The 27,803-nt window shown below is 43.7% G+C and overlaps 1 protein-coding gene across 2 annotated transcripts in view; it reads right to left on the bottom strand.

Annotated features, from left to right (window-relative positions):
• The window catches only part of IL1RAPL2 (interleukin 1 receptor accessory protein like 2), a 1,030,535-nt gene that overhangs the window by 58,111 nt on the left and 944,621 nt on the right, over window positions 1–27,803 (bottom strand). For both annotated transcript variants that reach the window (XM_033947208.1, XM_033947209.1), the window contains one exon: window positions 1,720–1,849. In XM_033947208.1, coding sequence (XP_033803099.1) covers window positions 1,720–1,849 — 130 coding nt within the window. The remainder of the gene's footprint in view (window positions 1–1,719; window positions 1,850–27,803) is intronic.

Raw genomic sequence — 27,803 nt, 5'->3', positions numbered from 1 at the left:
AGGGCTGCAGGTGGAACACGGCGGAGCTGGAGGTGGAATGGGGCAGGGTTGGGGCGGAATGGGGTGGGAAAGAACAGGGGTCCTTTTTTTATTCTGGAAATCTGGGAACCCTAGCAAAGGGCCTTGTACAAACGTGGGATTTTGCAGTTATGGGGGCAATTCTATGAAATATGCTAAAAGTTAGGCACTAGGTACCCAGGCTCCATTACAAATTACTATTGTGAGTTGGCATTTATGTTGCCCGATTATGCCATATCTATGGCACATGTAAATGTACTTCAAGAAGCTGATGAAAGCTTGGCTCTTCAACTAGTCTTTAATGGAAGTAGTAACTAACTTGCTAGTCACACACACAAGGATTGACACCACCTGCACATTCTATAGCAGAACATGTTTATTCACTCTTACCCTTATCTTTTTCAAGCACCTTTTTGACCTCATGTGCCACTTTCCTTAAATTAATCCCCTTATTTTCTTACTTGTGTCACTCTGTCTTATTTATCTATATGTTCCATCTTTGCTTATGCCCTATGCTGTCTATTAAAATGTTGTATCGCATATTGTGTTGACATTGTAATGTCTTTCATAAATCATCACTCTGAATGAAATACAGTGCTCCCCCGCAAATTTGTGGTCCACGGTTTACAGTCCCGGTCATTCGCGGTATTTTCTGACCGCGAAGTGGAGGTTAGGAGAGGACAGCCGGAGCGCCGGCAAGCGAAGGAAATCACTCACGGTATGCTCTGACCGTCTCTTCCTATACCAAAGTCGGGCCTCACCAATCAGGAGCTGCGTTACTGTTTGGATCTTCTTTCTGAACTTGGATTTTCAGCTCTGACAGAAATTAAATTGAAAAAAAAAAGATCAACTACAGATTGTGGATGATGAAATGAGTGTTTGCTTGTTGACTATCGAGACATATTTTGAGTTAATTTGTACTCAAAAACAAGCACATCCACCGCATTGATTAGTAACTCTATTCTATCTACTTTAGTTTCACCGTTGTTACAGTTACCCACACAAAGCTTAAAGAATTTTAAATAAATAACTCTCAAATTTAATTTTTTTGTTAATTTTGCAATTTTATAATTTTAATTATAATGTGCCTTGAAAAATATTTGCTCCATTTAATGTGCCGGAGCTAAAAAAGTTTGAGAGACCCTGATTTATAAAATTTGGATGTGAGTGACTTACAGAAGGTAATAGTGACAAATACGAGTAAATTGCCTATAAGGCTGGAATAGCAATACCTGAGATGTTAGAGGAAAATAAATATTTCATAGTATTTACATTTAAAGTATGTCTATCCAAGCAGTCATTCTGCAGCCAACCTGGTTTTCAGGATATCCTCAATGGATATAGATGATATAGATCTGCATATGCAACTACAAAACATTCAGGAAAGAACTGAAAACTATACAGTACTATTCAAGAACTATGTCAAATGATCTAACTAAACCTTATTGACCCTCCTCAGATCCCAACGCATACTATATCTATCAAACTTGTAATCTCCCTGGGAATGCCCAAGCCAATTCTTGTTGTAAACCGCCTAGAATTGAAAGGTATTGGCGGGATAGAAGACACCAATGTAATGTATACACGTCTCATGCATATTCATCGTGGATATCCTGAAAACTAGACTGATTGCTGCTCTCCCAGACAATATAGAGGATTTTGTAAGGTCTGTAACATTACAGGAATGCTTCTTCTTGATACCTGATTTCACCTTCTCTGATGTGACCTTCCAGCTCTTCTATAAACCTCTCGCCTCTCATCCAGTAGATCGTAGGACCAGATTCACCACTAAAACCAAAGAATGCTTTGCAGGCTATGCTGAGTGGATCACCTGATGGGGACACAAAAGAGGCACATTCAACAAATTTGTTTTGATAGATTGAGAAAGAAATCAAAGCATTGAATATTCTACTTGCAAAATCTTTCAAAAGCTTACCAGTAAAGCATATCCTATAACTGTATTTGCCTCATATTCCCATAGCATGTCAAATCTGTTGGATCAAAATCTTTGCATCAATTAAAAGTGTAACAATTCATATGGGGTTCACCCTTTCAGCTGATAGTTTTAGCCATTTTTTTAGTTACCCCTATGTTTGAGATGAAAGTGGAGAGGTCCAAGAAAGGATATGGAGATCCTCAGTGAATTTCAGGAAGAGTTCCAAAGTGGAAAACCTACAGGGAGAAGGCAGAGCAGATTTCCCTGGGAGAAAGAAATCTTTGTATGTAAGGTTGGAACTAGTATAGAACCCTCTTGTGATAACCAAAGGTTCCACGGCAGAATTTCCAGAGATATTCTGAACCCTCATGCATCTGCACATGGTATACTACAATGTGAGGAAAAAGACAGAAGAACACCTCACCTTAGAGTACAGACAGTCAAACAAAAAAAGCAAGGGAGGTGTCTTTTCCACCAAAAAATAAAATCTTTATTTAAAACGATGGTCTCAACAAGGATCCCTGTTTCGGCATGTAGGAAAACGCCTTCCTCAGGCCGGACCACCCCTAAAGAGGAGGGGAGCTGCGGCGCGAAGGCAGCACAAGCCGCGTGGAGACTTGTGGTCGGAGAGAGGTAGCCGGGAGGAAGGAGGGCTGAGGAACAGAAGGTAGCGGCGGCGAGGGCGGGCAGCGGCGAGAGTAAGCTCCGCCCACCTGCACCGCGTCACCAGCGGAGCCAGAGGCCGGACCACCCCTAAAGAGGAGGGGAGCCAACGGCGCCCAGCCGTTCGGCGCGCGGCGAAGGGCCTTAAGAAGGGCAGGCCAGGTCACTACATCCAAGGACTCCAAGAAAGGAAGACAGCAAGGTAAGGAAGTAAACACATACACGCACACACACAAGTAAAAGGGAAGCAAACACAGAAAAGAAGGAAGGAGTAGGCCCAGGAAGGACCACACATCAAAGGAACGACAGGCAAGGAAGGCACTGAAGAACAGTAGCAAGGGCAAAAGACAAGGTAGAAGCAGGCTAAGAAGGTAGCGCACACACATACACAGAGACAGCAGTAACAAGCTCAGCAGGACAAGAAAAGGCGGACCCAAGAGAGAACACGAGCTAAAGGAGAAGGCAGCCACAGAGGGTAAGCAAGGGGCAAATAGCACAAGCGCATAAGTAAAAGGAAGCGAAAGACGAAGAAGGTAAGCAAGAGCCAGGCACAGGAGTGAACACACTAGCAAAGAGCAACAGGACTCCTAGAGAGCGGACAACTATGGAAGCGGAAGGAACCCGAAGGATGTGCTTCCCAGTGTACTGCACGGACTGCCACATGTATGACTACCTCCCCTCCGGGCAGCAGTCATATGTATGCGGACGATGCCAGGAACTGGAGAGCTTGAAGAGCGAAGTCAGCCGACTGAAGATCAGGATCCAAGAGCTGGAGGGACTCTACATCTCCGAAGCCCCCTTCCAGACAGCCGAAGACCCCATGCGAGAGGGGAATATCGAGGAACAAGTCAGGGAGCTCGAGAGGTTCATCGAGGATGCCTACAGGAGAGTGGAAGAACATGAGCACGGAAATGAGGAAGACACACAGAGCAGAGGACAGGAAACAGCTGACACCAAGGTAGAGGATACCCACGGAGGAACCTTGCTGGAAGAAACAAAGAACACCAAGGACACAGACCTGCGACCGACACGGAGGCTGAAAGAAGGGAAATCTGCAATCCTGGTGGGAGACTCAATCCTGAGGCACGTTGACAGTCACATAGCAGGAGGGAGAGAGGATCGGCTAGTGACCTGTCTCCCAGGAGCAAGAACAAAGGACATCGTTGACAAGATTGAGAGAATCCTGGAAGGAGCAGAGACGGAAGAGACAGCAGTGATAGTCCACGTCGGGACGAACGATGTCACCAGGAGGGACTACAGCAAGAATGCACTGACTGAACAATTCAAGATCTTAGGAAGGAAACTGAAGATGAGGACCCAGAGGATAGCCTTCTCAGAGATCCTTCCAGTACCGAGGGCAGAAACGAAGAGGCAGACAGAGCTACAATCAATTAACGCATGGATGAGAAAATGGTGTGAGGAAGAGGGATTTCTCTTCGTGAGGAACTGGACAACGTTCTGGGGAAAGAACAAGCTTTTCAAGAATGATGGTCTACACCTGAGCAAGGCGGGAACTAGACAACTAGCAAATAACGTCAGAAGAGCGATAGAGCAAGCTTTAAACTAAGTAGTAAGGGAAAGCCGACAGTCGACCTGGTATCGACGGTTCGGGAAACAGTACCCAGTGAGGGTACTGAGGGGAAAGATTTTGGGGAAGACACAAGTGGCAAACAACAGAATATGAACAAACAAGGGAGTCAGATGAAGCGAGAGGGGGAAAGGATGAACATACTGGAAGGGGAAGTCAAAACGGGACTGGATGATGAGAAAGAACAAGAGGAGGACAGTAGGAACACGCCACAAGGGGAAGGCAATAGGAATCTACCACAAAGAGAGGACAAAAGAGACAATACTCAGGAGTTGGCAGGCCAGGAAGGGGACAGAATGAAGCAGGAAATGCAAGGGAAAATAGAAAGGAAGGGAAAATGCCAGGACTTGAACTGCATGTATACTAATGCAAGGAGCCTAAAGAACAAAATGGGGGAACTAGAAGTCATGGCCAAAAATGAGAGACTAGACATCATAGGGATCACGGAAACATGGTGGAACGAGGAAAACAAATGGGACATAGTACTGCCAGGATACAAACTCTACCGAAAAGACAGGACTTACCAGAAGGGGGGAGGAATAGCACTATACATAAGGGATACCATTCACTCAACCACTGTGGACACAGCAGAGACAAATGCCCAACTGGAGTCATTGTGGATCAAAGTACCAGGAAGCAACGGATCTGAGATAAAGATGGGATTGTTCTACCGTCCACCTGGGCAAACTGAAGCTGAAGATACAGAAATGGTAGCCGAGCTGAGAAGGGAATGCAAGAACCCAAACACCATAGTTATGGGAGATTTCAACTACCCTGGGATAGACTGGTGTCTTGGAAATTCAAAATGTGCAAAGGAAATGGAGTTCCTGGAAGCAATCCAGGACTGCTTCATGGAACAACTAGTCGAGGCACCAACGAGAGGATCAGCGACTCTGGATCTGATCCTCAATGGGCTGAAAGGCCCCGCGAAGGATGTGGAGATCATAGGACCACAAGGAACAAGTGACCACAACATGATTCAGTTCAAAGTGCAAGTAGGACTACCTATGGGAAAGAGAACCAAGGCAATAACATTTAACTTCAAGAAAGGGAACTATGATGCCATGAGACAAATGGTGAGAAAGAAGCTCAGAAACAGCTCCAAGGAAACTCGGACTGTGGAGCAAGCCTGGTCCCTACTCAAGGACACAGTAAACAAGGCGCAAAACCTATATATACCAAGATTTAGGAAAGGTTCCAAGAAGAATCAGACAAAGGACCCTGCATGGATAACCAGTGAAGTAAAGAAAGTGATAGGAGACAAGAAAAAATCATTTCGGAAGTGGAAAAAGGACAAAACTGAAGGAAACTGGAGAGAGCACAGGAAGCAACAAAAAGAATGTCACCGAGTAGTCAGGAAAGCCAAGAAAGAGTATGAGGAGAGACTAGCCAAGGAAGCAAGAAATTTCAAACCATTTTTCCGATATGTGAAAGGGAAACAGCCAGCGAGGGAGGAGGTGGGGCCCCTGGATGAGGGTGACCGGAAGGGAGTGGTGAAAGAGGAAAAAGAGGTGGCTGGTAGGCTAAACAAGTTCTTCTCGTTGGTCTTTACAATAGAGGACACATCCAGTGTGCCAGAACCGGAAAAAATCTTCAGGGGAGATCAAGAGGGGAAATTATCATGCATGGAGGTAAGCCTCGAAGACGTTCTTAGGCAGGTAGATAGATTAAGAACGGACAAAGCTCTGGGCCCAGACGGGATCCACCCGAGAATACTGAAAGAGCTCAGAGATGAAACAGCAGAGTTACTGCAGCATATTTGCAACCTGTCCTTGAGAACAGGGGTAATCCCGGAGGACTGGAAGATAGCGAATGTTACACCGATCTTCAAAAAAGGATTGAGAGGCGACCCGGGAAACTACAGACCGGTGAGCTTAACCTCCGTTCCGGGGAAGATGGTCGAATCAATGATCAGGGAAGGTATCAATGAGCATATAGAAAAAAATAATCTGATGAGATCGAGCCAGCATGGTTTCTGTAAAGGCCGATCATGCCAGACAAATCTACTGCATTTCTTTGAGGGGATAAGTAAACAATTGGACCAAGGTGACCCAGTAGACATTATATATCTAGATTTCCAAAAAGCCTTTGACAAGGTGCCCCATGAACGCTTACTGAAGAAACTGTGGAGTCACGGGGTGGAAGGGGACGTGTACAGATGGATCAAGAATTGGCTGGCGGACAGGAAACAGAGGGTAGGAGTAAAGGGGCACTACTCTGACTGGATAGGGGTCACAAGTGGTGTTCCGCAAGGGTCAGTGCTGGGACCATTGTTGTTCAATATATTTATTAATGGTCTAGAAACGGGGACAAAGTGCGAAGTTATCAAGTTCGCAGATGACACAAAACTCTCCAGCAGGGCCAGAACTGTTGAGGAATGCAAAGAATTGCAAAGCGACCTGAACAAACTGAGTGAGTGGGCAAAGAAATGGCAGATGAGCTTCAATGTGGAGAAATGCAAGGTCTTGCACATAGGGAAGGGGAACTCCATGTATAGCTATACGATGGGAGGGAGGGTACTCGGGAAAGGCAGCCAAGAAAAAGATCTGGGGGTATTGGTAGACAACACAATGAAGCCGGCGGCACAATGTGCAGCGGCCTCAAAAAAAGCGAACAGAATGTTGGGCATTATCAAAAAAGGTATCACTACCAGAACAAAAGAAGTTATCCTGCCACTGTATCGAGCAATGGTGCGCCCACATCTGGAATACTGCGTCCAATACTGGTCGCCATACCTCAAGAAGGACATGGCAATACTCGAAAGGGTCCAGAGGAGGGCAACGAGGATGATAAAGGGTATGGAGAACCTTTCATATGCCGAACGGTTAGACAGGCTGGGGCTCTTTACCCTGGAGAAGCGGAGACTGAGAGGGGACATGATAGAAACTTATAAAATCATGAAAGGCATAGAGAAGGTGGAGAGGGACAGATTCTTTAGACTAGCAGGGACAACTAAAACAAGAGGTCATTCAGAAAAACTGAGAGGAGACAGATTCATAACGAATGCAAGGAGGTTCTTCTTCACTCAGAGGGTGGTGGACACCTGGAACGCGCTTCCTGGAGAGGTAATAAGACAGAGTACAATTCTGGGGTTCAAAAAGGGACTGGATGACTTCCTGGAAGCGAAAGGGATAACAGGGTACAGATAGAGGTTTACCGTACAGGACATTGAGCGAATAGGGTATGGATATTTTAGGTTAGGTAGGGAACACTTTCAGGTCATGGACCTGGGGGGCCGCCACGGGAGCGGACTGCCGGGCACGATGGACCCCTGGTCTGACCCGGCAGAGGCAACGCTTATGTTCTTATGTACATGTGTTCAGTCGAGCAGCAGCTTTGAATCATAGAGAAATATAGAAACATAGAGTATGATGGCAGAAAACGGCCGGCGGCCCAACAAGTCTGCCCACTTAATCAATATGAACCCTCCTCCCTGTGGTATCCATCTTTTGGGCATAGCTCTGTGGTGCCCCCACCTGTTTGTCCCATCGACTCTTGAAGTCGAGCACGCTACTGGCTTCGACCACCTGGCATGGAAGATCATTCCATCGATCAATAACCCGTTTGGTGAAGAAGTATTTCCTGGTGTTACCATGAAATCTTCCCCCCTTAAGTTTCAGCGGATGCCCTCTTGTCGCCGTGGGACCCTTTAGAAAGAAGATTTCTTCCTCCACTTTAATGCGACCCGTGATGTATTTGAATGTTTCTATCATGTTCCTCCTTTCTCTGCGCTCTTCGAGAGAATACAAGTGCAGTCTGGTCAAACGTTCTCCATAAGGGATGTCTTTCAGTCCTGAGACTGCACATGTGTCCCCTGATGAAGGTGTTTTCCTACACACCGAAACAGGGATTCTTGTTGGGACCACTGTTTTAAATAAAGATTTTATTTTTGGGTTGAAAAGACACTTCCCTTGCCATACTTCTTTTTTTATACTTCTTTATTCATTTTAAATCCAATACATAGTGCAAACAAATGAACAAACAGATAATACAACATAATGCACTCTATTCCAATTAAATAATATGTAGTCATACTTCAATGTGAGGACTACAGGAGGACTACAGGAAGTGGAACTAAGCTATGTTCTGCTTCCTAGGGTTCTTATCTGGTGCTAGCAATGAAAAAGAAAAGCTAGCTATGAAAAGCTTGTGGCAAAAAGTGAGACTGGAATCAGCATCTCCAGCTTTTGAAGTCTGGTAAAAGGAGCATTATGGATTAATTTACAAAGAGACCCATCTGTCCTGAAGAAGCAGCAGCTGAGGGTATAACATGATGAATTCTTAGGTACAACAGTATCCCCAGAAGATTGGAAGCAAGATAAATCAGAGAAGTTGTCGTTAGGAGAGTCATATCCTAAAAGTACTCTCTTTTTTAAAAAAATCTTTATTGATTTTCAAACTTTGACAGTGCAATACAATTAATTGAACATAAAACACTGAATAAAATGCACTATTAATTACACAAGTAATACATAAAACAATCATTTTCTCCCACCCTCCTCCCAATTATTAATACAATAAGACTTATTATATGATTACAATATTATAATTAAGTTATTAAATCCTCAAAATACATTTCCTCCCCCACCCACCCACCCTGGATATGTAAGGAAATCTAATAAAAAAGAGAGATACATGACAGTACTCTAAAAGTACTCTCTATAACAGGGATCTCAAAGTCCCTCCTTGAGGGCCGCAATCCAGTCAGGTTTTCAGGATTTCCCCAATGAATATGCATGAGATCTATGTGCATGTACTGCTTTCAATGCATATTCATTGGGGAATTCCTGAAAACCCGACTGGATTGCGGCCCTCAAGGAGGGACTTTGAGACCCCTGCTCTATAAGGAATTAAGATGTGGAGTTTTGGTTCACATGAGTGGAGTTCATCAGTTTATCACTGTCAGGGATCTCAAAGTCCCTCCTTGAAGGCCACAATCCAGTCAGGTTTTCAGGATTTCCCCAATGAATAGAAACATAGAATATGACGGCAGAAAAGGGCTGTAGCCCATCAAGTCTGCCCACGCTAATGACCCACCCCCAGACTTCACCCAGCTAGAGATCCCACATACATATCCCATTTCTTTTTAAAATCGAGCACTCTGCTGGCGTTAATCACCTGCAATGGAAGTTCATTCCAATGATCGACTACCCTTTCGGTGAAGAAATACTTCCTGGCGTCGCCATGAAATTGCCCACCTTTGATTTTCAGTGGATGACCTCTTGTGGTTGAAGGTCTTTAAGAAAGAAGATATCGTCTTCCACCTCGATGCGGCCCGTGATATATTTAAAAGTCTCAATCATGTCCCCCCTCTCTCTACGTTCCTCGAGCGAGTATAGCTGCAGTTTATTCAGCATGCACATAGATCTCATGCATATTCATTGGGGAAATCCTGAAAACCCGACTGGATTGTGGCCCTCAAGGAGGGACTTTGAGACCCCTTAAATGTACTATAAGAGAATGCCACAATATCAAGGGTTTATTTACAGTGAAATATTGTCTTGTTAGGATGGGTTTCTTTTTTTGTGTGTGTCGTTCCTGATCACCAGTGCTCTGAAGTGCAGGTTGTCCAGTTGGAAATCAACCTCCCCCAGCACCACACTTCAGTGAGGTCGGCAAAGGAAGGCTGCTTCTAACACACAACACCAAAGAAGGAGCAAGTTAGTGAATACAGTCAATCGCCAATACATCTTGGTATCGGAAATAGCCGTATCACAAAATTTCACCCAGTTGAGCTGTGTATTCCTATAACAATGAATTGCTTTCTGTCTGAGGCCAGCATTTAATTCTGGTTAAATCGGAAAATCAGTAAGCACCAACTTAACTTCAATGAAACTGCATCATTTACTCTTGTTCTTTGATTATTGCTTATCAGGTATCATTAGACGCGCAGTATCTTCACGAGTGCCTCAGAATATATGCAAAAAATCCTCTTAATTAGTCATTTTGTACAGTGTTACCACATGTCTGATATTGTTTGGAGAGCAATGGTTGGAAATACTTTACCTTCTTGAGCAAATGAAAAATCATAAAGATAAGTTTAACATATTAATAGGGCTATAAATTGGGTTCATAAATCTACTGTAGCCGTTATCTTTTTCCCTGAAGCCTCTGAAAGCCAATAAGTCAATAAACAAGCAAAGATTTGGAATGATAATGAGGAAAAGAGACAAAGAGAGAGAGAGAGAGGCTGGATGCTAATATAAGGGGTTATTTATAAAGGATTCTCTGCGTATAAAGCTTGTTTTTACACACAGAAAAGGGCTTTTGTAAAATTGTACAACTGCTTAACATAAGCAAAAAGCAAGGGCAGGGAAAGTTTGCACTTAACTTTACACAATCTGCAAGTAGGTGTTCCTGGGGGGCCTAGTTTACGTACAACAGAGGCACAGTTGATTTTACAAAATACATGAGGATAAGTTTAGAGGCTGATTCTATAAAGGGTGTCTAACTTAACTGGCAAAGTGACCTCAACAGCCTCAATATGGTAATTAGTTAAAAAAATGTAATTGGGCGATAGGCCCCTATCCAATTCTATAAAAGATAGGCACCTATCACAATGTGCTTAGTGGTACCTTGTGCCTCAGTGGGCGTTTCTATGGGCAGAATGTGAGTTAGGCATGGCTAAGCACGAGTCTCTAAAAACTTAAGCGCCTGAAATGTAGGCCTTTACAATCCCCGCCTCCATTTCAGGTGCCTAAGTTTTTACTTAGGCGCTGCTAGCCATGGTTCTGCAAACGGCGCCTAAGTGTGACTGAAATGCGGCCTGTATCTATTTTTAGGCGCCTACCGTTGATATCATCAGCTCCACAGAAGACACCTGTACATTTCACCAGCTTCAGAGAAGTTGGCCTTTGTGTAGCCTTGGAGCTCGTACTAGAAGTCTATTTGATAAAGATGTGTAGACATCTATTTCCTCATTCTAAAATAGATGCCTTTTTGGACTTTGCACATAAGCATCCTTTAATGTCGTCATTTGCAACTATCTACAAACATATGAATGAATAGAATCTACACTGAACTTGTCTCCCAACAGGTCATAGCTTTATTAAGGAACACATTCAGTCCACCCAAGAACCCTCAACAACTTACAATTAATACTAAATTAACATATTACCGGTAACTCCATTTTCCAACCTTCCCATGACCAGATGGTAACGCACTGATCTTAAATTAACAGCTATGCCGTTTCTTTTTCATCTTACATGGTTCATGGTGCCGCTGAACCATCCCCCAGGTCCATGGCAGTAACACACAGGGACCATTACACTTCTCCACTCCAGAAATCTTTTCTACTTAAAATTCCCAGCATGCAACAATATAAAGTCTACCAGGCAAATTACCTTATCCATCCAATATCAGTTAGCAAAATGCTGGAACCAACAACCGCACTACAATCTTGCGACCACCATCTCAGGTTCAGAAAACTTTTTAAAGCATATGTGTATGAAGACAGGGAGCCAACCTTGAAGTAACTGAAATGGTAATTGTAAAAGCCCATTTCTAAACTGTCAAAATACAACTCCTGGGATGTAACGAAGAGCCAACGATGACCTACTTGAACTTGTAACTATGTATTTGTAACTATGACCTAACTGAATTAATAACTGTACTGATTTAAATGTACTAGCAACTCTATTGAATGTCCGTGTCAAACTGTTCATTGTAACTTCCTGGGTAACTGACCCAACCTCTTGTAATGTAATCCGACCTTGAGCTGGATAGGTAACGGTGGAATAGAAAACCTGATTAATATAACATAACATCGTCATCTCCCATACAGAACTTCAGTACCTAAAAGTGGGGTACAGAAATTCTCCCAAAATACCACTGTGATATGCCCCCAACTCCAACTGCAGCAAACACCCCCTTCCCATATCCCCCAACAATCATCACATGCCTGACTAAAGAGGGACAGGCAGGAGGGATGATAAACCCCTCTCCACATCCAGTCTAACCAAAACTAAGCCTGCCAAACCATCCTCAGCCTCGCTCCCTGAACCTCCTCAACTAATTGGTGCCTTTCTTCACTAAGGCAACCAATCAGCTGCTGGAGCCCTCTGTTGCCAGTTTTACATCAGCACTTCTACGCCCCACAGTCCAAACTTTTTAATCACCTGCTGAGTAGCTCAGCTAGGTCATCACACCCAGGGCAGGATTAACCAATAAGCCAAGTAGGCACGTGAAGGCCCGAAATGATCAGGGGGGCCTGATGAAGGAGGGCATCAACATTGTTTTTTCAAAATGGCGATGGGCCCTCCAGCATCGATTGGCAATGCCCATCCCTGTCAGCAACGAGCCCCCCCCCCATCGACGGAAATTAAGACAAGCAAGCAACGCGGGTAAGAAAAGCAACGGGAACTGTAATTGTGCAAGCGGTGCTGCTTGCCCAAAGCTTCTCTCTGACACAGTTTCCTGTTTCCGCCTGGGCACATGGTGGGGTGGGGCCCAGTGTACTTGTGTGCCTAGGGGCCTTCGACGAATTAATCCTGCCCTGATCACACCTCTGATGGAAAGTTGGGGGTGTTTCCATACAAGTCAATGAAGCTGTCCGCGCAATGTGCGGTGGCGCCGGTGAAAAGGGCGAACAGAATGCTAGGAATGATTAAGAAGGGGATCACAAACAGATCGGAGAAGGTTATCATGCCGCTATACTGGGCCATGGTACACCCCCACCTGGAATATTGCGTACATGAAGAAGGACACAGTACTACTCGAAAGGGTCCAGAGAAGAGCGACTAAAATGGTTAAGGGGCTGGAGGAGTTGCCGTACAGTGAGAGATTAGAGAAATGGGGCCTCTTCTCCCTTGAAAAGAGAAGACTGAGAGGGGACATGAGTGAAATGTTCAAGATAATGAAGGGAATAGACTTAGTAGATAAAGACAGGTTGTTCACCCTTTCCTAGGTAGAAGAACGAGAGGGCACTCTCTAAAGTTAAAAGGGGATAGATTCCGTACAAATGTAAGGAAGTTCTTCTTCACCCAGAGAGTGATAGAAAACTGGAACGCTCTTCCGAAGTCTGTTATAGGGGAAAACACCCTCCAGGGATTCAAAAAGTTAGACAAGTTCCTGCTGAACCAGAACGTACGCAGGTAAGGCTAGTCTCAGTTAGGGCACTGGTCTTTGACCTGAGGGCTGCCTCGGGAGCGGACTGCTGGGCACGATGGACCACTGTGCTGACCCAGAAGCAGCAATTCTTATGTTCTTATGTACAACACCCAGGAAAAGTATCTAGGTGTCATTATTTAGGATATGATGAAACTCCCAGCTCAGTGTGCAGCACAGCAGCTAAGAAAGCAACTAGAACATTAGGAATTATCAGGAGAAAAATGGAAAATAAAGATGAAAATGTTATTATTTATTTATTTAATCATTTATATACTGCGTAAAACTATTAGTTACATACATATTATCCTGGTCGCCCTTTAGTCGCTAAACCTATGATACAAACAATGGACAAACATAAATTTCCTCGAAAACTCAAATACTGTGTGCAATTCTAGTTGACACATCTCAAAAAAAAGATATAGCAGAATTAGAAAAAGTACAGAGAAGGGCAACAAAAAATGATAAAAGGGATGGGACGATGTCCCTATGAGGAAATGCTAAAGTGGCTAGTGCTCTTCAGCCTGGAGAAGAGAAGGCTCAGGGGTGATATGGCAGAGGCCTATAAAATATTGAGTGGATTGGAGCAGGTAGATGTGAATCACTGATTTACTTTTTCCAAAAATACCAGGACTAGGGGCATGTGATGAAGCTACTAAGTGGTAGAAACAAACAGAAGAAAAATATTCCTTCACTCGTTGCCAAAGAATGCGGTGAAAGCAGTTAGCTTAGCAGAGTTTAAAAAAGGTTTGGATACCTTCCTAAAAAAGAAGTCCATAAGCCATTATTGAGATAGACTTGGGGAAATCCACTGTTTATTCCTTGGATAAGCAGCATAAAATCTTTGCTCCTTGGGATTTAACTAGGTACTTGGGACCTGGGTTGGGCACGGTTGGAAACAGGATACTGGACTTGATGGACCTGCAGTCTGTCCCAGTATGTTAGTTCTTATGTGAGCCATGTACAGGACAGTCAAGCCATTGTGACATCACTGATGAAGTTGATTCTTAGGCATTGGTAGAATGAGGCATTATGACATCACAATCTCAGTTCTGGAATGTTGCTACTCTTTGGATTTCTTCCTGGTACTTGGGACCTGAGTTGGCCACTATTGGAAACAGGATACTAAGCTTGATGGACCTGCGGTCTGTCCCAGTGTGGCAGCTCTTATGGTCTTATGTTCATATGTCTAGTAGCAATATAGAAATAAAAAGTAGCGGTAGTATATTTTGGGCACCTATCTGGAGTCAATTCTGTAAAGGAAAGTATTTGCCTACTTTCCCTTATAGAATTCTAGTGTAATAGTGGTGTAACTGCTCATGCCTTGATTGTTATAAAAATACATACATTTTAGTATTCTATGATTTGCACACGTGTGCCCCACTGACGCTCTGCCCAGACTGGCCATGTGAATACCAAACTTTAAACTACATACACGTGCATTTGAGCATATCTCCTGCCCCCACCTACCCTCACCACCCTTATGTCTCTGTTACCTCCCTGCAGCTGGGCGTGTACACAGTTTCCCCTGACCTGCCTAGCCCCACCTCCCGGAAGTGACATCAGACCATTTTTTTATTTAGAATTTTAGTACTTTCTGCTTGTGGCTTACTCTGCTCGGCTATTATTGTTTGCCAGATCTCCATTGCCTCCCTGTTGTCTGACATAGATGGTTGAAAATCAGAATTTCTCCTACCACTGCCTAGCCCTGCCTCCTGGAGGTAAATTTTAGTTTATTTTATTTTTTTGTGGGAGGGGGCAGGCATGCACCTAAGGAGCACACAGAAAGAGCAGGTCACCTAAGTACACACCTTTTTATGGTCAGCCATTAAGCCCCTTTTTGTAAACCATTTCTTTATTTTGATTTATTGTAAGCTTTCGCTGATGGGTCAACCCATTCCAGTGCATTGGTTTGCTAAACTGTCTTCCAGGCATGCTCTTTGCCCCCTTCAGGTGAGATATTTGATTAATATCCCTCTGTATTTCATAACCTCATTTTTTACAGCAAAGGTTTGGCCTACAGCACTATATAGCAATATAGGTATACTTAATGGCAAACATCACTTAGTTACATAAGAACATAAGAACATAAGCAATGCCTCTGCTGGGTCAGACCTGAGGTCCATCATGCCCAGCAGTCCGCTCACGCGGCGGCCCAACAGGTCCAGGACCTGTGCAGTAATCCTCTATTTATACCCCTCTATCCCCTTTTCCAGCAGGAAATTGTCCAATCCTTTCTTAAACCCCTGTACTGTACTCTGCCCTATTACTCCCTCTGGAAGCGCATTCCAGGTGTCCACCACTCGTTGGGTAAAGAAGAACTTCCTAGCATTCGTTTTAAATCTGTCCCCTTTCAACTTTTCCAAGTGTCCTCTTGTTCTTTTATTTTTCGAAAGTTTGAAGAATCTGTCCTTCTCTACTCTCTCTATGCCCTTCATGATCTTATAAGTCTCTATCATATCCCCTCTAAGTCTCCTCTTCTCCAGGGAAAAGAGACCCAGTTTCTCCAATCTCTCAGCGTATGAGAGGTTTTCCATCCCTTTTATCAAGCGTGTCGCTCTCCTCTGAACCCTCTCGAGTAACGCCATATCCTTCCTAAGGTACGGAGACCAATATTGGACGCAGTATTCCAGATGCGGGCGCACCATCGCCCGATACAATGGCAGGATAACTTCTTTTGTCCTTGTTGTAATACCCTTCTTGATTATGCCTAGCATTCTATTTGCTTTCTTAGCGGCTGTTGCGCACTGTGCCGTCGGCTTCATTGTCATGTCCACCATTACCCCCAAGTCCCTTTCTTGGTTGCTCTCATTCAATAATATCCCTCCCATCGTATAGTTGTACCTCGGGTTTCTGTTTCCAACATGCAATACTTTACATTTCTCAACGTTGAACTTCATCTGCCATCTCGCCGCCCATTCCCCCAATTTGTTCAAGTCCCTTTGCAATTCTTCGTATTCCTCTTTAGTCCCAGCTCCACTAAATAGTTTTGTATCGTCCGCAAATTTTATTATCTCACACTTCGTGCCTGTTTCTAGATCATTTATGAATATATTAAATAGCAGCGGCCCGAGCACTGAGCCCTGCGGAACACCACTCGTGACCCCCATCCAGTCCGAGTAGTGGCCCTTCACCCCTACCCTCTGTTTCCTACCCGCCAACCAGTTTCTGATCCATCTATGTACGTCTCCGTCCACTCCATGGTTCTTCAGTTTCCGGAGTAGACGTTCGTGAGGCACCTTGTCAAAGGCTTTTTGGAAATCAAGGTATATGATGTCTATGGGGTCTCCTCTGTCCATCCGTTTGTTAATTCCTTCGAAGAAGTGCAATAAGTTCGTTAGGCACGATCTCCCCCTGCAGAAACCATGTTGGGTTGTTTTCAAAAGTTCGTTTCTTTCCAGATGTTCATCGATGTGTTCTTTAATCAGTGCTTCCGTCAGTTTCCCCGGAACCGAAGTCAAACTCACTGGTCTGTAGTTTCCCGGGTCACCTCTTGATCCCTTTTTAAAGATGGGCGTGACATTGGCTATCTTCCAATCCTCCGGGATCATGCCTGTTTTCAAGGATAGGTTGCAAATTTGCTGCAGTAGTTCCGCTATCTCCTCCTTTAATTCCTTCAGAACCCTGGGATGGATTCCGTCCGGACCCGGGGATTTGTCAGTTTTAAGTTTTTCTATCTGCCTGTGTACATCATCAAGGCTCACTTCCATGGATGTTAATTTTTCTGCTTGATTTCCATTGAATATTTGTTCAGGTTCCGGTATGTTGGTTGTGTCTTCGTTTGTAAATACAGACGAGAAGAACATGTTGAGTCTTTCTGCGACTTCTTTCTCCTCCTTCACCGCTCCCTTCCTGTCTCCTTCGTCCAGCGGTCCTACCTCCTCCCTAGCTGGCTGTTTCCCTTTAACATATCTGAAGAACGGTTTGAAATTTCGTGCCTCCCTGGCTAGCCTCTCTTCATATTCTGGATCACATTAGATATATTCTGGCTGTTTCAGTGGTGATATTTAGTGGCATTTAACCAGACAGTGCTACTGAATATCTCTATAGAGTGCCCAACAAAAAAAAGACTCAAAACCCTTCCTCCCCCCAAAGCCTAGGTAGGCCCCCCCAGCCTACCTGTGTCCCTGGTGGTCCTAGTGGGGGCAGGAGTGAAGCCCCTTTGCTCCTGCTCCTTGTGGTTGCCATCTGCAAATGGCTTCAGCGAGAGTTTCAAGTTTAATTATGGTTTGATATACCGCTTTGGTACCAAAGAGGTTTATATTATAAAAACAATTAAAAAAAAAAATCAATCAAGGATAATTAAAAACAAGGGAAAGGACACACATATGAAAATTTGAAATTTTCAAGACATGGCACAGGAGGAAAAAGGGGAGGGTTATGATTTGTAAAATAAAAAATTGAGAAGGTGATGGGAAGAATGATATGGAGATGGGGAAGACTTAGGTGATCCATTTATCTAAATCTCAAAAGCATCCTTAAAGAGAAAGGTTTTAAAGTTAGATTTGAAATGATTAGCGTTAATTTCCAGTCTTAGCACCATGGGGAGGGCATGCCATAGTGTGGGAGCGACCACAGAATATATGATTTTGTGAGTTGTGTCGTAAAATAACTGACGAATGGATGGAACCGTAAGAAGATGTTGCCGAGACGATCATAGTGTACGCGAGGTTTTGGATGGGATCAGAAGTCTGTCGATAAACGGAGAGCGATTGGCCTGAACATTGAGCGCAAGAAAGAGAATTTTAAATGTGATTCTATGGGAGATGGGCAACCAGTGGGCCTTTTTCCAAAAGAGGTGCGACACGGTCAAACCTCTTTGCATTAAAGATCATTTGTACGGTAGTACTTTGAATAAGTTGTAATCTCCTGGTCTATTTTTAGATCTGAAGTTGATTCTCTCTGTTCATAAACTTTTGGATCCAAAAGCGTTAAATATTCTAATCCATTTATTTATTTTTTTTCATTTTTATAGCTTGTCCTCCCCAGGAGCCCAGAATGAGTTACAGTAGTAGTCATTAGAGGGCAAATTCTATAAGAAGCGCCCAAAAGTTAGGCGCCGACTTAGGGAACGTTCAGCGCGATTCAAGTAAAATTGGGTGCTGTTTAGTGAATCACGCTGAGCTGGCCTATTTATTGGAGGCGCCCAATAAATAGGCCAGCTCTAGGCACATCTAAAAGTCAGGCGCCCATGCGAGCGCTTAAGCACGCTTAAGAGCAGTGAGTCTGTAACAAGGTGCCTAGCACAAAGCCACACCCACGTCTAACATGCATAGCGCCTATGTTTTTGAAGGCCGCTTAAATTTTTACAGGCGCCTTGCTACAGAATCGCGCTTTCTTGATAGGCGCCTATGTTTCAATCAGTGCTGATTAAAAAGCTTAATTGAGCTTGTTAATCAATTTAGATGGGCGCCTATCTAGTTGAGCGCCTCTGAAATAGGTGCCTAACATTTGGCGCCAGTTACAGAATTTGGGCCTAGGTGCTTAAAACTTTTCTATCTGTCCAAAAGGCTCACAATCTAACTAAGGCATTGGTCATCTATGTCTAATTGTTGTAAAATATTTTAAATTTGACAATAAAGAGGATTGAACTAAAAAAAAACAAAAAACAAAAAACATTTATTAACATACAACGTATTAACATAAGAACATTAATTAGTAAAAGAAAAATAAATAGTATCAGTCCAGTCTTCAGGAAAGTAAAAAGAAGAGAAATATAGTATTAAAACTCAAATACAATTGCAAAAAGCAAAATATCCATGAAGAGTGATAATCATCATAAGATCTCCGAAGATGGAAGCCTTCAGCCCAATGGTTAGCCCAACGGTCAGCCCCTCCCCACAGATCTCTAATCCATGTGTTACTGTGCTGTAATCTGTACTATTGGAATGCTTTGTTTGAAGGAATTTGTATGAAAGAAGTCAGGCAACTACAATTAATTCAAAATGTAACCGTCAAACGTTGAACTCTGGAACAACCTTACCTCCCCTCTTCGGAACTTGAGCTCTCTCCAAGTTTTCTGCAAACATCTGAAAACCTGGCTTTTCTCAAAAAATGTAAGTCTCCCTCCAATTTAGGAATCAAGGAAACTCTTATATCTTGGCATCCCAAGTCCTCTAAATTTTCTTCACACTTCTACCTCTAACCCTCTGTTGTAGTTCCTTCCTATTTCTCCTACTGTAAACCGCTTCGAGCTCTACAAACGTGGAGATGATGCGGTATACAAACCTAAGGATTAGATTAGATTAGATTAGATTACCAATGCATGTTAATTTGATCATGCCGCTCCTCTTTTGAAGTAGAATACTGACTACCAGTTGAATATAGGACATCCCTGGAGGACCACCAGCCAGTCAGGTTTTTGGGATAACCCTAATGAATATGTATGAGAGAGATTTGCATATAATGAAGGTGACAGGCATGCAGATCTGCTCCATGCATATTCATTAAGGCTATCCTGAAAACCTGATTGGCTGGTGGTCCTTCAGGACAGGGTTGGGTACCACTGCTTTAAGATACTTCTTACTGGCGTACCCTATTTCTTATTTAGATACCTAATTCCTTATTCCTCATCTTGGTCTTTCATAGTAACATAGTAAATGATGGCAGATAAAGACCTGAACGGTCCATCCAGTCTGCCCATTAGTTATACCCATTAAAAATACATGATTAAATTAACTTGTGTCTTCTTTGATATTTCTGGGTCATAGATTGTAAAGTCCACCTGGTATTGTCCTAGGTTCCAAATGCAGAAGCTGCCATCCAAACTCACTCCAGCCTATCCAACCATCCTGTTTGCAGGATAACTAGCATAAAGTCTGGCCAGTACCATCCTCATGTTCCAAGTTAGTGGAGTTCCCTTTGATGCCCTCCCCAACCCATCCTACACCAAACCACCACATATGGGACACAGACCGTGCAATTCTGTCCAGTACCAGCCTTAGCTCTTTAATTTATATCCTTCATTTTCTAATTAGAGATCCTCTATGTTTATCCCACGCTTTTTAAAATCCCATCACCGTTTTCCTCTCTACCACTTCCCTCGCGAGGGATTCTTGCAGCAGAACACGACTTTCTATTAATGAGCTCCATTAGGCTAGGAGTTGCAAGAGTGAACTTAGTAACCATCCCAGGCAGCCTCTCATGAAAAAGAATTTCGTTCACTGTTGCTCTCAGCTGATTCCTATAAACATTTGAGGAAAAAGCTGAAAACTTATCCTTTCTCTAAATACTTGACTACTTAATCCATCCTATTCCCTGGATCATGTTTATAATTAATAATCTTTTGTAAACCGCGCAGAACTTTTTGATAACCCGGTTAATAAGCACAATGTAATGTAACCAACAGGTACAGTAGCAGACAGTCCTCAATGCTAAGGGAGGGGTTCTGCTCCAGTGGATTTGCCGTACACCCTGCGGTGTTTATCCCTATCAAGATCATCCCTGACTGCTGCTGTCCTGGAGCTTTGGTAGGAAAGGAAGATAGGGGAATATGAAGAAATACTACAAGATGGGGAAGGAGACGAAACACAGAGGAGATGTGAAAAACCATGGTGGTATGGGGAGTAGATGCTATTGGTAAGTCAAGGGGATACTTTTTCTGTAGTTACAATTTCCTATGTTGAGCACTGGTCTACACTCTAATATTATTTGGCTAGCTGTAATGCTAATGTTAAAGGCACACATCGAATGAAATAGCTTTTAGTGATCCCTAGGTGAAGAAAAACACGTGGGTGCACTCGCGTTTGGCTTTAATGGAAAATAACAATTACAGCACTGTGAAAAAGGGAAAAAGCTCAATAGCATTTGGTCGCTGTCTGGCGTATCCTGCTGGGCCTCGAGTAGTAAAGGCGCAGTCTTTTGGAAAAGAAACAGATTCCTCCCTAGGATGGCAGACTTCTGAAACACAAAGTAAGGAGATGGAAATGTTTGCAAGAAGAGTGTCTGTATCATAAGCGTTGCGTGATATGAAAAGACCAGAAAACTCTTCAGTATTTTAAAAAAAAAAATGGTACTATGCAAATGTACAGGTTTCCAGGAAGCCATTGAAGTCTTTGGAATTCTTCAGGCTTTTATGTTTTCATTCATTTGTAGTTCTGTGAGTGTTTTAATGTGATTATGAATATCGTGTTTTGTAATCCAGCAAGGAAGAATCCAGAGAAGAGCTTGAGCTGCTACTGAAAAAGTGTGAACTAAATCCAAATCCATAATCATAATCTAAATCTAATAAATGAAGGGATGAATGAACATTAGACTTCTTTAGAACTCATATAGTGTAGTTCTCTCATATACAGTAGTTCTCTACTGTAGTTGGGAAATAATGATCATTTACTGCCCATCCCCCAGTGATCAAACTGTAAGGCATAATAGAGAAAATGTATCTACCTCTTGATTAGTGATGAGAGCTGGAAGGGCATCCTCTTTTCTTCCCAAACTTCCATGAAAATACTTTCATCATAATTAAGATTGTCTATCAGATATTTGGCATCTTTTGCTTAATTTTCGGACTATGCTCTTGCTGCTTTTCTTTAATTTGGTTTCTTTCTTTTTTTGTGTAATACTTCTGCCTTTTCCTTACTTCAATTTTCTTCCTCAAACTGTCTGCCTCCCCTTCTATCTCCTCCCCCCCCAATTCATCTGGCAACCACCTTCTTCCCTTTCCTCTCCTTCTCCCTCCACCCCCAATGGTCTGGCGTCTCTGTCTCCTTGCCTTCCATCTCTTTCTTCTCCTTTCCTCCCCTCAGGCCTGGTATCTCTGTCTTCTTCCCCCTCCCTCCATGCTCTGGCATCTCTCTCCCCTACTTCCCTTTCCTCCTCACCCCTCACCCTTAAGGTCTGGCAGCTCTCTTTCCTCTCCTTTCCCTTCTCAAATTATTTTCTGTCTCTGTTATTTATTACTATCCAGTCCTCAATTTCCCTCTTTTCACTGTGTCTACCTACAGCTTGCCACCTCTTTCCCTCACCCCCTCCAGTATCTCAACTAACTTTATCCTCTTCCTTCCATGCAGCAAGTGCCCTTTTTTCTTTATCCCCTCTTTTTATCCAGTATGTGCCCTCTTTCTCTATTCCCTTCCATTCATCATCATCCCCCCTCTCTACTTACATCCAGCATCTGCCCTCCCTCTCTCTCCACTTCCATTCAGCATCTGATCTCCTCTCTTAACTTCCCACTTCCATCCAGCATCTGCTCCCTTCTCTCTCTTCCCTCCCCACTTCCACCCAGCATCTGCTACCCCTTTCTTTCCCCTCCCCATTAACATCCAATGTCTTCCCCTTATCTCTCTCTCTCCATCCACCCCACTTCCATTCACTATCCTGTCCACTTCTCTTACTCACTCTCTCTCTCCCTCCATCCCAATTCCATCCAGTATCCTGCCCCCTTCTCTCTTTCTCAGGCTCAACCATATTTATTCCTCCAGTGCTCAGTGACTCCAGTTCCTCTAACTCCTCCCCCCTTCAGCTCTCTTTCTCCTTTCACTCCACCCAGTTTTCTCTTTCTTTTTCAATCCCAGGCGAAAACCCTGCTCTCCTAGACTCACATTGCAGCTCTGCCTCTTCTTTCCTCCATTCCATCCTAAACTAAAATGGAATGTTGTCTTCCTTCTTATACATGAAAACTGCTCTGCTATTTCTGACCATCTCCCTTTTTCTTTTGGCTGAGGGACCAACCTTGCTTTCTTCCCTCTTCCTCCACCTCACTTCCATCGTGTCCCCCTTACCTCCCAACAGCTGCTGCTGGTTTCCCAAAGCAGCAGCAGTGGTAGTAAACTTAAATACAGCCATTGCAGGACCTTAGTATACCTTCTTGCAACTTCCGGCTCTTCTCAAGAACAAGGAAGTGATGTCGGAGGAGGGGGGTGAACCCAGTGGCGTACCAAGGGGGGGAGGGGGGTGGTCCGCTCTGGGTGCACGGCTTGGGGGGGTGAACAGCCGGCCAGGTCTGGGTCCTCCTGCCCTTCCTTTTCCCCGGCCCGCGCCGCTGCAATCTTACCTTCCCCCGTCGACAAGAAGTCTTTCCGACGTCAATTCTGATGTCGGAGAGGATGTTCTGGGCCAGCCAGGCAGTAAAGGTCCCACGATGACTCGTCTGCCAGCTTTGCTCCGGAAGAAGTAAGTTACGTCGGAAGGGATGGACCCGGCAGACGCAGTCATTGCGGGATTTTGCCACAACTCCCCGTGTCTGCCAGGTCCACCCCTTCTGACATAACTTACTTCTTCTGGAGCAGAGCCAGCAGATGAGTCATCGCGAGACCTTCCAGCATACAGCAGCTGAGTCTGCTCCAGAGCAAGTATGTCAGAGTGGGGTGGACTGGCAGCCGGCAGCTACAGTCATCGTGGGACCTTGCTGTATGAAGGGAGAGAAAGGAGCAGAATTGCTGGAATGGAAGAGTGGTGGAGGGAAAGAAAGGGGGCAGGGTGGTATGGAAGGGTGGTGCTGATAGAATTGATGTACAGAGAAAGAGGAGAGACATAAGGGGAAAGGATATTGGAGGGAAAGAAAGGGGGAAGATGCTGATTGAAGAGGGGTGGATGGCGAGAGAAAGGGCAAGATTGTGGCAGTATAGAAGAAAAAAGTTATTATTATTATTGGATGGTAGTGGGGAGCCTATGCTGGATGGAAGTGCAGATAGGAGAGATAAGGGAGCAAATGCAGGAAGGAAATGGGAGGAGAGAAAGAGGGGAGCAGACGCTGGATGGAAGTGGACAGAGAGAGGAGAAGGTACTAAATGGAAGGGTTGGAGAAAGAGGGTACATGATGGAAGGAGGGGATAAATAAAAGGAGGGCACATGATAGGGAGAAAAGGATTGAGTTAGGGAAACACTGGAGGGGTGAGGGAAAGAGGTGGCAAGCTTTAGGTATACAGTAAAAAAGGACATCGATGAGAGGGTAGTAAGAACATAATCTAGACAGATGCAGAAAATATATTGAAAAGGAAAATGAGGGAAAAAAGGGAAAGGGATTGCAGAGGAAAGGTGTGGGAGAGGGAAGAGAAGAGAGAGATGTCAGACCAATGGGAGTGAAAGGAGAGATGGAAGGGGGAGGCATACAGTTTCTGGAAGGGGCATAGAAGGAGAGAAGATGCCATATAGGGGAAGAGAGACGGCAGACAGTGGATGGAAGGAAGAGAGTTACAAGAAGATGAGGAAAGTAGAAACCACAGAAGACAAAGGTAGAAAAAATTTTCTATTTATTTATTGCTTTAGGAGACATATCACTGTTTCTGTGGTGCACTGTATGCAGAGTCCAGCTTCTTACTGGTTCAATTTAACCTTTGTCTATGTATTTCTATTTTATCCCCCCCCTTTTACAAAACTGTGGAGCGTTTTTTAGCGCCAGACGTGGTGGTAGCAGCTCTGATGCTCAGAATTCATGGAGCGTCAGAGCTGTTACCACTGTGGCTAAAATCCACAGTACAGTTTTGTAAAAGAGGGAGGGGTTCTTTTGTGATTACATATTCCATACTAGGCGAAGGTGTTTTCTGTGTTCTGTGTGTTCGAAAGACATGTTTTTTTGTTAGGATTGAGTGCAGGATTGATTTGTACTAGTCTGGCTTGTTTAGTTTTACAATGGGTGTATTGATGTTGTACTGCTCACTGCAGTATGTAAGATGCTGCCTTTTCCTAGGTACTCATGTGTGACATGTGGCTTGTTACTAAAAATCATGTTTTTCGTACAGATGGGGGAGGGGTGTCAAAAAATGATGGGCCCCGGGTGTCACATATGCTAGGTACGCCACTGGGTGAACCGGCAGTAACAGGGAACTACAAGAAGGTCCCACGATGGCTGCATTTAAGTTTACTGCCGCTGTTTGCTTTGGGAAAGCAGCAGTGGCAGAGTAGGGTCTGGTTGCACACCTTCACAGTGCCTGCACCCAAGGCAGACCGCCGTCTCCTTGATATGCCACTGATCAATATCTGTACATGTCAAACAGAATGGGTTTTTTCTCTTCTAAAGATTAGAGAACTAACACCCCCCACCCTTTTACCAGGAACTCTGCGAGCACCGTGAGCAGCGCGGAGCATTCATCGCGGCTCCCTGCGCTAATAACCGCTATCACAGTTTAGTAAAAGGGGGGGGGGGGGGAATCTTTTAGTGTCACAGTAAAAATGTAGACAGAGAAACTGTGCACATTTAATTTTACTTCTGAACTGTTATTTTTAATGCATCCTTGATTCAGTAAAGGTTAATCTGATTCATATATCTATGACTGAAATCTTATTGTTCCCAAGTGCTAAATGCATCGCATATTTAAAATTATATAAATTCCAGATAAGAGACACGTGTATCTGCCTTATCTTCCAAAAATCTCAGCCACATTAAGAATCCAAGTACAGATTTCACTTGTGGCTCCTGCCTCTTTGGATAAAAACTAAGCTGGGTTTGGCAGGTGGTTATCCTTCCTCTCCTCCTTCTCTCTAACTTAGCTCTGCCTTGTCCACTGACTCATTCTTTCCCTTCTCTGATCTTGTTTCTCTCTCTTCTCTTAGTCTTGTCACTCCTCTTCTTTGCCCCGTGTTTTCTTCTCTTCTCAATCTCTATCCAAGCTCTTGCTCCCTTCCCTCATTCTTCCCCATTCTTACTCTCATTCCACGATCTTCCCTCTCTCTTGTCACTGTTGCTCTCTCCAGTGCTAAAGTTGCCAACTGGATCCAGATTCACACGACAGGGTTGATATAGTCCTGAGTTTTCCCCATTGCATGCAGAGACATGTAAATCTTATTACATTACATTAGTGATTTCTATTCCGCTTGTGCCTTGCGGTTCTAAGCGGATTACAAATTAGAAGACTGGACATTTCCAGTAGCGTTGCAGTACATAGAATCAGGAAAGTGTCAAGTTACAATTGTTAGTCTGGACATTTCCAGGAGAAATTGAAAGCAAATAGTAGATAGTGATAGGTTGTTGTGATGAATAGAAATAATACAGTCGGGATTCTGAAGTATTGCTATGGTGGTGGTGGTGGTGGTGTTCATGAGAGTATTTTCTAGTGCTATAGTGAGGTTAAGATGATGGGAAGTGTTTTTTGAAGAGATGAGTTTTGATTTCTTTTCGGAATACTTTAATGTCTGTTGATTTGATCAGTAGATTGGAGATGGTAGTGTCAATCTTTGCTGCCTGTGTCGCTAAAAGGCTGTCATATAGTTTCTTGCGTCGTGTACCATTGAGAGGGGGTAAATGAATAAGCTCTGAGTTCTCCTTAATCTGTGTGAGAGGTTACGGTAAAGTCTGTTGTTTAGGTAGCTGGGTGCTGTTCCGTGTGTTACTTTGTATATTAGACAGTAGAATTTGAACTGGGATCTTGCTTTTATTGGTAGCCAGTGTGAGTCTAGGTATGCATTGGTGATGTGGTCATATTTGCCGAGGGAGTAGATGAGTCTGAGGGCCGTGTTCTGAACAGACTGTAGTTGTTTTATCATGTAGTTTGGGCATGATAGGTAGAGGCTGTTGCAGTAATCTACAATACTTAGTACTAGGGATTGTACTAATATCTTGTATTGATCTTTGTTGAAGAATTTTCTTATTTTTCTTAGGTTACGCATTGTGAAGAATGCTCTTTGGATGATTTTGTGGATTTGAGTCTGCATTGTTTAGTTTCTGTCTAGTTGTATTCCCAGGATCTTGAGTGTGCTTTGCATTGGGTACTTGATTGTATTTAATTCTAGTTCTGTGAAAGATGTTTTTTTTTCCTTTTCTAGTAGTAGGAATTTAGTTTTTTCCGAGTTCAGTTTCAGTTTATGACTTGACATCCATTTTTCTACCATTTCCATTATTATTTTCAAGTGGTTTGTGGATAAGGGGTCTTGAATGTTAAAGGGGAGTAGGATAGTTATATCATCCGCGTAGCTGAATGATATTGTGTTTAGGGCATCTAGGGTTATGCCGAGGGATGCTATGAAGAGGTTGAATAATATAGGTGATAATGGTGATCCTTGTGGTACTCCACATGGGTTTGACCATGGGTTGGATAGGTGCTCTTATCTCCCAATTACATTTCCTAAGAATGCGCTTGCTTTTTAAGCCTTGTGGCACAGTGGTTAGAGCTACAGCTTCCACACCCTGAGGTCGTGGGTTCAAACCCATGCTGCTCCTTGTGACCCTGAGCAAGTTACTTAATCCCCCCATTGCCCCAGGTACATTAGGTAGAGTGTGAGCCCACCTGGACAGACAGGGAAATATGTGTACGTACCTGAATGTAAACCACTTATGCTATAAATGGTATATAAATACTAAAATATAATATGGAATAAATAAAGCAGCACTGAATCCAAAAACTCTTATACATTGAGAGGTACTGTGGCATCCAGTCCTACACCATGCAAGGGTTTGCACACTGCTAAAATCTCATGCTAAGAATGGAGCCAGTTTCTGCAGAGCCATTTGGCTCATGAAGACTGGCGAACCCAGAACTAATTGTTCATTCTACAGATGTTGCATTGTGCTTTCGACTTTCGATCATCCACAGGGTAAGGGAGACACCAGGAGAAATGCAG

This window comes from Geotrypetes seraphini, chromosome 5 (genome assembly GCF_902459505.1).
Source record: "Geotrypetes seraphini chromosome 5, aGeoSer1.1, whole genome shotgun sequence".
Taxonomy (NCBI): domain Eukaryota; kingdom Metazoa; phylum Chordata; class Amphibia; order Gymnophiona; family Dermophiidae; genus Geotrypetes; species Geotrypetes seraphini.
The sequence above is the reverse complement of the archived record's forward strand: the minus strand, read 5'-3'. Positions and strand labels throughout refer to the sequence as shown.